At 39.8% G+C, this 12,088-nt stretch overlaps 1 protein-coding gene across 7 annotated transcripts in view; it reads left to right on the top strand.

The window, feature by feature from the left end:
- Positions 1–12,088, top strand: part of wdfy3 (WD repeat and FYVE domain containing 3) — a 174,963-nt gene that overhangs the window by 56,483 nt on the left and 106,392 nt on the right. For all 7 annotated transcript variants that reach the window (XM_055011774.1, XM_055011771.1, XM_055011773.1 and 4 more), the window contains exons 9-11: positions 2,092–2,571; positions 3,899–4,009; positions 9,303–9,496. In XM_055011774.1, coding sequence (XP_054867749.1) covers positions 2,092–2,571; positions 3,899–4,009; positions 9,303–9,496 — 785 coding nt within the window. The remainder of the gene's footprint in view (positions 1–2,091; positions 2,572–3,898; positions 4,010–9,302; positions 9,497–12,088) is intronic.

The following is a 12,088-nucleotide window of genomic DNA, read 5'->3' as shown; positions in this document are numbered from 1 at the left end:
TCTGCTCTTTGGGTTTCGTGTAGCTTCAGGGCAGTTTATGTAACATCAGGAAGGGTCTCAGGTTTCTGCTAAAGTAGGTCTGTAAAGGTAAATGTGGAGTCAGCGTCCACTTGGGCTCTTTTTTGAATGTTTATTTTCTGTCCGGGTGCATAATAATTTGCATATTTTCCCGAAATACATCCAGGATGATGCAAAGCAGAGCAGCGTTTCCACCACTGAGCTCTGTTGTGTCCGATTTACTGGTGTATTTATCAAGTTTTGTTCAACTGATTCAGTTCAAATATGTTTTTACTGTTATTATTATTGTTATTTTTTGTCTGCTGTTACACTAGTTTGCAATATTTGGAAATTATTTGCTTCAGATATTTAAAAAAAATACGAAATCATACAGACTTTGATAAGATGTGTTGAAGAATAAATGACAGAAGTGCAGTTTAGTGATAGTTTTATTACAGATATACAAAGCTTTATGTATATTTATCTGTATGCTTTAGAGAGAATACTTAAAAAATATTACATTTATAGCTCCCAACCTGTCAATGATTAAACAACAAATGTCTTATGACTTATGATGATTTAATGTTTTACACAATACAACCTAAAACAACAAAATTCTGTCTTTATTCAGCATCTACATGTCTTTTTCCTCCTCTCTTCTACACAGCAGTAGAATCATCCCTTGGCATATTCCTGCTGTAGTCAGCAAACGTAGATGGATTACAGTTTCCCTGATATCTCACTGCAAATATAACATTTCAAAGATTTTTTTTTTGCATTGTTTGCACAGTTTTGATTCGTATCTGCTTCCTGAGGTCAAAAATATGGGATGATTCCAGAGAAATTTCATCCGCAGCTACATGTGACTTCAGACGCACAAATCAATATGTGCCACCGCTCATGAAACGTCTCCACATGCAGTTCCAAAACACAGCACATATGTCAAAAAGGGCATGTTCTGTCACAACTCTGTCCAAGATGAATGTATTAAATATCAATTGTAAGGTGTTAAAATTAATATTTAAGCGACTATGCACGGAGCTATACTCACTTATGTTGTATAAACATTCATTCCATGAAGACAGACGACAGTGAAGCCACAGAATAAATCCCTTACCAGTAGGTCTCTACATCTAATGTGGCGTTTTTGTCACATAATTAATGTGCAAACAGCATTCTAAGGTGGAATTGGCAGCTTGGAGACAAACATTTCCTTTCGATTAATACCTGTACTCCCATGAAGTTGCATCGAAATTCACATTTTTCACATTTTTTAAGTAGGACATTTAGCATTTTATATTTTTCTGACTGTTTGTTTTTATTTACTGCTCATTTTTGCTAATTTATCAGTATTTATGGTGATGGGAACTGAACTCCTTCTGCTATAGCAACCAGATTACCCCTCGGGGATTAACCCTCCTTTTGTCTTCATTTTCGGGCACCAAAAAATATTGTTTCCTTGTCTGAAAAAAATCCAAAAATCAGCAAAAAAATTCCCAAATTTCTGAAAATTTGCAAAATCTTCAGGAAGAAAATTCCAGGAATTACTTAAGTTTCCCTTAAAAATTTTATTTAAAAACAAATTTGGCAAGAAAATTCTTGTAAATATTTTCAAAAAATGAGTAAAAACCTTCCAAAAAAATCCTAAAAATATCTAAAATGATTACATACATATCAGTAAAACTTGTAATTTTTTCTTAAAGAACATTCACGTAAAAATCAACCAAAATCCAGTGAATTTCACTGGATTTTGGTTGATTTTTTTTTTTTGTGAATGTTCTTCAGAAACATTTTTAACATTTCTTTTTTTCCACCAAAAAAAGTTCAAAGATTTCCCAAAAATGTTGAAAATGTGGACATCAGAAGTTTCACTGTGAAAACATATATATTTTTTTCCACCTTTTCAAACTTTTAAATGGATCAATTTTGACCCGCAGGACGACACGAGGGTTAATAAAGTATTGCTATTCTCTTGTATTATTCTGTTTTGACACAATGCAGTGTTTTTGGTGCCTCCGTTTTATCACTTCAAATGAAATTTATTAAACATTTTAATCAGTCGTTCATACTTCTCTTTCGTATGTTTTTTTCCAGGCCACACAGTTCGGAACATCCAGGCCTTCTCCGTCCTCCAGAACGCCTTCCTGCGAGCCAAAACCAGCCGTCTGGCCTGCATGCTGCTGGACGCCGTCGGGAACATCTACGCCGCCGAGCCGGCCAACTACTTCATCCTGGAGTCGCAGCACACCCTGTCGCAGTTCGCCGAGCGGGTGGCCAAGCTCCCCGAGGCCCAGGCCAAGTACTTCGAGCTGCTGGAGTTCGTGGTTTTCAGCCTCAACTACGTGCCGTGCAAGGAGCTGTTCAGCGTCAGCGTGCTGCTCAAGTCCAGCACGTCGCACGCCTGCAGCATCACGTCCGTCCGCACGCTGCTGAAGCTCGCCAGGCACGACCCGGTGTTCAGCGACGTGCTGCGGGAGGTCGGCCTGCTGGAGGTTCTGGTCAACCTGCTGCACAAGTACGCCGCCCTGCTCAAAGACCCGGCGTCGCAGCAGCAGCCGCACAATAACGACCAAGGTGAGGAGCTACTTTAGTGTTATTTCCTGACCGGTTTTTGCAGTTATGGCTGAGTGAACTGTTGAATAAATGGAAATTTTGAAACTGAGGCTGCGCTACAAAGCGAGATTAGTGGGTTTTTAATATCACAAGGTGGCTAAATAGCTTAAAAGAATCCTTCCTGCAGTGGTCTAGGTGTGATTTCACATCAGACACTCTGTACACGTCATCCTCCCTTTCCTTGTCTGTCTTCAGGCCTAAAGGCAAAACTGCAAAAGAATAACCTTTGAAAGGCTAGTTAATTACAGAATATAGGCGAAAACATCACATAAATTTATAGATTAACAATCACATGGTTAAGAATTCCACACTGAAAAGTCTTTGTAAGTGCTCAAGGAGAAGGCAGCTAAACTTGTTTGGTTCTTGGAGATATTTGACGTCTTGTCCAAGAGGCTTCATCAGTTCTGACTTACTCGAGAGGAATCTCAGGCTTTTATTCTCACCTCAAACTCAATAACCACTTCCCTAGTTCGAAGATGGCAGTTCTCACCTTGAATGATGGGATTTAAATAGAATGGAATAGTTGAAAAACAAAGAAAGGCAGTTTAGCAGCTCTTTGGATCAGCAGCATAAATGCAACAAAACAGCGCAGTCGTTACAAAATCCATTACAAAAAAATAGAATAGAAATGAAAACTATCCAAGAACAAGAATGACAAAGGTTTAGTGGTGAGAATAAATACTTGTGACTCCCTGCCAGTCAGAACTGTGGAAGCTTCTTGGAAAAGAGCTCCTTAAGTATCAGTTGCTTTCTGCTGGAGCACTGAGGGGTTCAACTGACTTTGAAGAATTATAATCTACACAGAGACAATGTGAAATCTTGCTAAATGCAGAAATTAACCTGATTTCCTGCAAATTTAAAACAGTAACTTCACACTAGGCTGTGTTTGCAGGTGAAACTCTCGGCAACACACCTCGGCACACAGTTCATCACTGCTAGAAAGTGAGAAGTTAAACGATTTTAGGTGTTAAAAAAATCAGTAAAAAATTATTTCAAGTCGTAAATATAATTTTTTTTTGCATTGCTGGGTGTATATACAGCAATATGTTGTTCCTGTAGGTCGTTAAAACATGCTAAGAAGTCAAATAAATCTAAAACATTACAAAAAACGAATTAAATGAAAGAATCTGACGCGCACTGAGCCACATCGCCAGCATTATAAGCCAAATATGCCAGTATTCAGACAGTAAATCCTTCAGTTATTTTGCTGTTTTCCTTTTATTGTGTCATTGTTTGCTCACAGTGTTAATGCCGCCTAACGCTAACCCCTCTCCTCTCTCTTTGTTAGCCGACTGCAAAAACAACACGGTAGCCGAGGAGCAGAAGCAGCTGGCCTGGCTGGTGATGGAGACTCTGACGGTGCTGCTGCAGGGCTCCAACACCACCAGCACCAACGCAGGTAAACACACAAACACACAAGGCGGACATTTCTTCCAGTAGCAACACTCGTCTTAGTTTAATATATGACACAACGAGACCTCATGTTCCGTTACAATTAACTTCCAGGTACTCGTTATGCCATTTAATATCAGAACTTTCAATCACTAGAACTAGAAAACAGGCTTAAAGGAAAATGACCTGATTTAAAATCGTGTTCTCTCAACTTTGCGTCTCCGTGAGGCTCCACTGGGTGAAATATTTCACAGCAACTGGGGCACACTGAGCTCCAAAGCTGCAGTACACTGGATTATAAAGTATTTAAAGTAAAAACATACTCGGATGATGTCTCTCTTGATAAGGATCAGGATCAGTGAAGGCTACGCGTTATGACACACAAATTATATTTTATAGTTGATTAACTGCATCAGGTTTGACCTTGAACACTTGAAAAAATTATGCAATCACCACTTAAATGTGGTGGTATAGTTCAGCATAAATGTCCACTCTTCAGTTTCTTTTTGCATATATTTATCTCACTGACGAGGCCTTGAGAAAGACACTGATTGTCTACCATCGTGGCTGTTGAGGCTTCAAATCTGACCTTCTTATCTTTATTTAATTTCCCTAAATGTCACTCTTCTCCCGCCAGGTCCAAGGTTTGTACTACAAAGCAAGTTCAACATACCCAGAATCTGTTCTCATTATCAGGTTTTTAACTTCAGAGTTTGTGAATTTAGCTGTAAGAGTGGCGGTGTTGACACCAGGTGACCATTTGCAACCATGGACGTATTTCTCACAAGTAAAGCAAACTATAAGCCTATAAACCTACTAGCTAAAAGCACAGTTATTGCATTGAAAATCAAACAATTCTGAAAAAAGAATCAGCTGATTTTTTATGTACAGTAACGTTAGTATATTTAATGAAGCCATGCAAAGTTTTACCATCACAGTGTGGATATTTTCAGAGTTACAGGTCATTTAAAGTACGTATTTCTTCTTCCGCTGCCTCTGAGCCTCATACCTTCACCAATACAGCAGTTAGACACACGAAGCTTTCTGGTAGGGCTGGGCGATAAATCGATTTTATCGATTAATTCGAGTTTGTACTTAATGTCGATTTGTTTTAATGAAAATCGATTTTCTCATCAACATCCTCCACCAACGCCTTCCCGCTGGGCTCCCGTAGTTCAGAGTGCTCCCCCCTCCCCCCCGCGCTTGATACACAAACAACATGGCGGCGAGTGGTGCAGATCTAAAGGTACGTGTCCACTAGATGCTATTTTCCCGCACGGCAACGCACCGCATCTGAAAATCACACGGACGGTGGTCACTAGCGGACCACAACATGGTCACATGACAGCACTGACCAACAGCAGGCCGCTACGTGGTCACATGACCGAGCTTTCAGCTGGACAGTCCTGCAGACAAGTCGGATAAACACAGTGGCTCGGCCGCAAATTTTCCCTTTTATTTCAAAAACACGTCAGCGAAAAGTATTTCTGAAAGCATTTGAGGCGAGAAATAATCTGCAGCAGCTGAATCTGTCCTTGTTTTATGTCACCGACGCCTAGTTTAGAAGTTTGAGGACAGTTTCACGATGCGTGGAATCTGCGCACGCCTCACTGAATTTGCATAAAGTAGAAGTCAGTCTACTTTATGCAAATGAGCTGCAGCCCTCTCCAGGTAAACACACCTGATCACAGCAGGAAACGCACCGCAACCGGACCAGCATGCCACATGCAGCGCATTTCCAGCTGCTGTATGGTGTGTTTACCTGGAGAGGGCTGCAGCTCATTTGCATAAAGTAGACTGGACTCCGTGCAGAGATTAGGTAGGGGGTAAAAAAAAAAAAAAAAAAATCAGATAAATCGTGAATCGGGATTTTTTGTGAAAAAATCTGAGATATTTTTTTTTAGGCCATATCGCCCAGACCTACTTTCAGGGCTGAAAAACAGATCTGAGTTCTGTTAAAAACTGCAACTAAATCAGTTTTACATCCACGCCAGGTGTCACAGTCTAAAGACAAAATCTTGTTTTTGTTTGGCACATTTGAGCATCAATATTATGGGTTGTATTGGAGTTTCAACTGCAAAACTGCACCTTAAACAACAGAAACAAGGATTGGTACCCTAGATGTGTTTCCTGTTTTCTCATAGTTCACAGGAGAAAACATTGCAAAGCCGCATTTTGGGTAAACTTTTAAGAGTCGTATCGCCCCATTGGATTAGTGGTCGGTCAAAACAAGGTATTGCAAATGAAAGATCTCATTGTTTTCTTAGTTATGAGGCTCAGAAATGCTGGAAAAAATACCACAACAAACAAAAAAAAAATTTCAACCACTTCAAGGGCCTTGTGTGTCTTAGAATGACAGCAAAAACCATAGAAAGAGTGAAAGATGGACAAAAAGTGTGTGAATGTGTGTGTAGGTTAAGAGGTTTATTAATTTGACTTCTGCGTCATAAAGCAAGAGCAAATCTTTAATTACAGTTGTGTTTTACGTTTAATTATCTGCTACTTATTGAGTGTAAGACAGTTTTAGCTTTACTCTTCCCGCTGTAACTTTGTCAGTGTTAAACTGCCTTGAAAATAAGAGTAAATCTAAAAACATAAACAATAAATAGGCTTAATGCAGATCTTATAAGGTCAACAAGGCTTTAATGCTTTAACCCTGTAAAACCCACTGTTGCAGAAATACATCAGTTTTATTTATTTAAAAATATGATTTTATATATATATATATATATATATATATATATATATATATATATATATATATATATATATATATATATATATATTTATTTTTTGATATATTTGGGTCTTACAGGGTTAATCAGTCTCAGGTTTAGGATTATAAACACTTAGAGAGCAGTTGTTTTGAAATTGTTTGCAGCAAACAGAAACAAAACAATACAATCCCCTGAAACTCTTCTATATCTCATATATTAGTATGTCAGGGAAAGCAAAAAGTTTAGACGCTCTTCTAAAACTCCTACCTCTCAGTCTTCAAGCATCGAACTTTGTGAGATCTTCCAGGAATGGTGATGGCGTTTTCCCAGAGAGTTTTTCTTTGTTTTTATACTTTTTGATCTGTTTTCTTGCTCCAGAAGGAGGTGAGTTGTGCAGCATAAGTTATAATGTGTATAAGAAATGATACTGTAGCCCTAAAAACCCAGATTTAAACCTGAATTTACCTCAAATCTCTATTAGACCCTCTGAATTTGTGTTTGTGTCTCAGTCGGCTGCAGAAATGCGATGAGTCACAAACACGACCAACCGGCAGCCACAGCTCTCGTTGACCTTGACGATGACTGTTGGCTTTCGTCAGAAAACATGGCGGTGCGTTGTGATATTTGTAGCACTTCACTCCGACACGTTGATTGCATTTACATTTTACTCTGGAGGCTCTCAGCTGGAGGTTTTATCTGGAGACACTTGAAGTGAGTGAAGGAGGAAGAAACTCCAAACTGACAACAATGTGGTGGATCAAGATCGACGTCGCAGCAAAGAAAAGGACGTTTAAGTGTCAGCTCTTTCAGACAGACTTGAATAAATATCTCTAGTATTACAAGCAACGAGAAATATGAGTTTCTCTTTTTTTAGTACATTTTGAACTGATTACTACGTTTACATATGATGGCACACAAGATAGAAACCTAAAAAACTTCACTTTTAGTCAACAAAAACGCTTGAAAAATGAACCTTGTGAAGGTCTAAAAGGCAGGTTCACTTAACAGTTGATTCATGTAAGGGTCATTTTCTCTTCATCAAAAGCATTAAAACCATAAAACAGTTCATTTAAAAGCAATTTTGTCATTAAAAAGGTTTCAAAATCAGCATTATTTAACAGTATGTCTGTGATAATTATAATTACAGTTGATTTAAAAAGCTCTACTCAAACTAAACCTTCTCTCAAGATGTCAACTGTGGTTTAAAAGAAGAATTCACTGTTTTACATCAACTAATGGGATGTAAAACACCATAAGTCAGGCATGTCAGAAATCGGGTTATGACTGTTAGTCACTTTAACCTGGTCAGGATCAAAAACTTTCCAAACCCATTGACCGTCTGAATCTTAGCCAGGGTGAGTAATGTAACCGTCGTCTCCTTTACACCTGGCTTTTGGACAGTAGAAATTGACCTCAGTCACATGCCCCCATTCTGCTCGACCTTCAGAACCGTCCAGGTCACCAACAGTACCTGATATGGACGTTTCCACCTAGGAGAAAGAGATTCTTTTTCCAAAGATCTGATTAGTCCACAATCACCACACTGGAAAGGATGAATGGGTTCCTCTGATGGTTTGAGGAGCCTATCAGAGACCTGTTAATGAAACTTTCTCAGTATCTCAGTCAGACGTTTCACATACTTAGTCACGTATTCATCAGTTGATGACAGGGTGACTTTGTGTGGGGTCAAAGGTGTGCTAGCTCCTGTGGACATAGGCCGACCAATGAGGACCTCATGGGGCCTCAGTCTTGTGGCCGAATTGCAGTGCTGTGGATTGAATCCAGCACAATTGAGAGGGCATCAGGCCATTTCAACCCTGTTATCGAAATGCTTTTTCTTTGATCATAGAATTCGTTCTTTCTACCTGTCCTGAGCTCTGTGGGTGATCAGGAACATGCAGCTTCCACTGAAATCCTAGTATTGCTGCAAGGCTGCTCTGATTGCACTGCTTCGTTTAGTGGAATTGCTGATGTTCAGCTAAACAGGTTTGCAGATATAATGTACAGAACCTCTTCCAGAGCAGGTTAACTGCAGCATCAGTTACCATGGTGATCTGGCCGCTTAAGACAGCCACCTTCTGGACATTAAAACTCCGACTTTCAACTCAACATACACTACTGTTTAAAAGTTTGGGGTCACTTAGAAATGTCCTTATCTTTGACAGAAAAGCAGTTTTTTTTTCAATGAAGATAACATTAAATGAATGATAAATCCAGTGTAGACATTGTTAATGTGGTAAATGACTATTGTAGCTGGAAACAGCTGATTTTTAATGGAATATCTCCATAGAGGTACAGAGGAACATTTCCAGCAACCATCACTCCTGTGTTCTAATGCTACATTGTGTTAGCTAATGGTGTTGAAAGGCTAACTGATGATTAGAAAACCCTTGTGCAGTTATGTTAGCGCATGAATAAAAGTGTGAGTTTTCATGGAAAACATGGAATTGTCTGGGTGACCCTAAGCTTTGAGCGCTAGTGTACTTGCTAACACATTGATCTTGTTTCATGCCTCACACCATAGATTTCATCATGTTTATCAGAGACTTAAACACTTTCTGCCTCTTTTCTTTTGTCTCCCAGCTCTGTTCAGAGAGTTTGGCGGCGCTCGCTGCGTCCACAACATCGTGAAGTACCGTCAGTGTCGGGAACACGCCTTGCTCATCATCCAGCAGCTCGTCCTGTCGCCCAGCGGTGACGACGACATGGGAACCCTACTGGGCCTCATGCACTCCGCTCCGTCCAGCGAACTGCAGCTGAAGACAGACATCCTGAGGGTAAGGAACTCAACACAAACTCTGTCTTATTTGTCTGAAACACAGAATGTTTATGCACTGTTAGCTATGAGGCAATGCTAAATACTTTTAATTTATGTAGCTTACTATTATATTACACATCCCTTTCTGGCTACGCTGTTTAATGTCGATATATGAGGGGGTCTTGACTTGCGTCAGAATTCCGTTCCTACGGCGCAAAGTAACACGATTTTTGCCACAAGTCGGAACTCACATATGCACATATGTACCTATGTCACTCACCTACGCTAACACAGTGGTAAGATCATAATCTAAGACATAGCAACACTGTACAGTTAAAGCAAAAAACTAATTAAAAAAAGAACAATTCCTTGCCTTTACTTAAAAAAAAAAAAAAAAAAAAACACAAACGAAACGACAAAAGGTGAATGTAGCACAATCCAGTGTGGTGTAAAACTGGCTAATGTAAACACAGCTGTCTTCCTCGTATAGCGCCGCATGACGACGTATTCGTCCGCTCAACTTGTCAACTAGTACCCCTGTAAAATTTGATTTGACATCCCAAACTTCGCTCGTCGGAATGATGGAACAAGACTTCCTTAATAAATTTATGGGAGATGGCGACATAGCCACGAAATGGCGTAGGTTGAGGACATCGTAAAGCGAGGACCTGGGGTAGACCTTAAACAGTTGTATAACTGTGCATCTCAAGGTTTATCCACGATAGTAGGTGTGATCAAACTGGCAATTCCTGTCTGTTTTACCTCATTTGACTGCATTTTTCTGTCATTTCTGACCATATAAAAGACAAAAATGTCTGTTATGCTCGAGTAAACAAAGCTACAATTAACAAAACTGATTAAGCTGAAAAAAAAAAATCAAGATTATCTGCATGTTTGGACATCACAAGCAGTGGAAAGTGGGTATTCAGCAGTAGGTCCTCGGTTTACGACGTCCTCAACCTACAGCGTTTCGTGACTATGTCGCCATCTCCCGTAAATTTATTAAGGAAGTCTTGTTCCATGATTCCGACGTACGCCGTTTGCGACATTAAAACAAATTTCCCGCGGACGCTAGTTGACGAATACGTCGTGACGCGATGCTATACGAGGTAGACGGCTTTGTTTACATTCGCCGGTAGTACGCCACATTGGATTGTGCTATATTTGCTTTCTTTCGTTTGTGTTGTTTTTTGGAAACTTGTCTTGTTGTTATGTGCTAGATTATGATTTTACCACTGTGTTAGCGTAGGTGAGTGACATATGTACATATGTGAGTTCCAACTTATGATGAAAATCGCATTACGTCGCGCCATAAGAATGGAATTCCAACATAAGTCGAGACCACCTTGTGTTTGTTGTGATTTGTGTGAAGTAAGACCACAACAAAGTTTCTTAATCAGACTTTGCTGTCATGCTACTTTCTTTTATTGTATCCTAAAAATATCTGTATTTTCTGAGATTTGTCTTGAGTAAATCACAGTTAACAACACTGCTTTCTGAGATTTTAGAGTCTCTGATGTCACAAAATAGACTTAAATGTTGTTTTTGTAAAGAAATATCCTCCTGTATGCGGCCGAGAAGAGCCCAGTAAGATGATATCAGCCCCAGCAAATATCCTGTCAGTGAATTTCAGTGAGAATGCTGCAGAAAGAAAAGTCTGTAAATTTAAAAATCAATATGCATTTGAAGCCCTCCGTGCAGTAATTGCTTCAGACCAGGTTCACTGAGTGTGCGGCGCACATAAAAGCATATATGATCCGCGCACACAGGATGAGACGGCGGCTCATTTTCTGTAGCATAATTGCATTTTCAGATTCGCTCCTCTCAGACAAGGTAATTCTCAGGCCTTCTGAGGGCTTCGGCTGGATTAACCCGTCAGCATTTTGCTCCTGTTTCGCTAATCAGGGATTTTAATTATCACCCGCTGCAGAGAACTTATATCAAATCTCGTTTGGGTGAAATGATTCACTCCTTCGCTCTTCGTCGGGGTTTATGTACCGTCGATAGCAACTCCACAAACAGATGTGAGAATTAAGCTTGTGAAAAGTGCCCGTTTATAGGTGTAACATCTCAGCCGAGCCCCCTGATGTGTTTAATTTAATCCTCAAGGCCGGTGAAGTTAACACCTCAAACCTAAATTTTAACGGTCGAAGCCTGGCGGTAGTTTCCCAGCTCAGAGGACAGGAAGAGGACGTCTTTAACATCCTGTGATTGGTTTATAAAACATTGTGCTGAGTCGGAGTCTGAGTGTTCTGGAGCAGGAAACAGCTGGCTCAATGGCGCAACATATCACTGGTTTTTACTTCTCTTTTATGCTCCGTCCCCCCAGCAGGAGACATTATTATAGATCCCAGTTAGTTTTCCACCTACAGCAGTCGCTGAAGTCATCATACAACAGGAGGCACAGCTGATAAATACTGAGAGATGAGCGGAAAACTCGAGCATGAAAGCAGATTCTTGACCTTTTCTAAAAGATTGTATGACAAGATCCACTTACTATCCTCTTAGCTATGCTAGTAGTGTGACTCTATGGAGGCAGAGCCAGTGTACCACTAGTTCAGACTGAAATATTTCAACTAAAAATATGTAAAGTAGTGTTAAATTTGTTACA

This window comes from Amphiprion ocellaris, chromosome 6 (assembly GCF_022539595.1).
Source record: "Amphiprion ocellaris isolate individual 3 ecotype Okinawa chromosome 6, ASM2253959v1, whole genome shotgun sequence".
NCBI lineage: Eukaryota > Metazoa > Chordata > Actinopteri > Pomacentridae > Amphiprion > Amphiprion ocellaris.
Note: the sequence above shows the minus strand (reverse complement) of the source record. Positions and strands in the feature narration are given on the sequence as shown.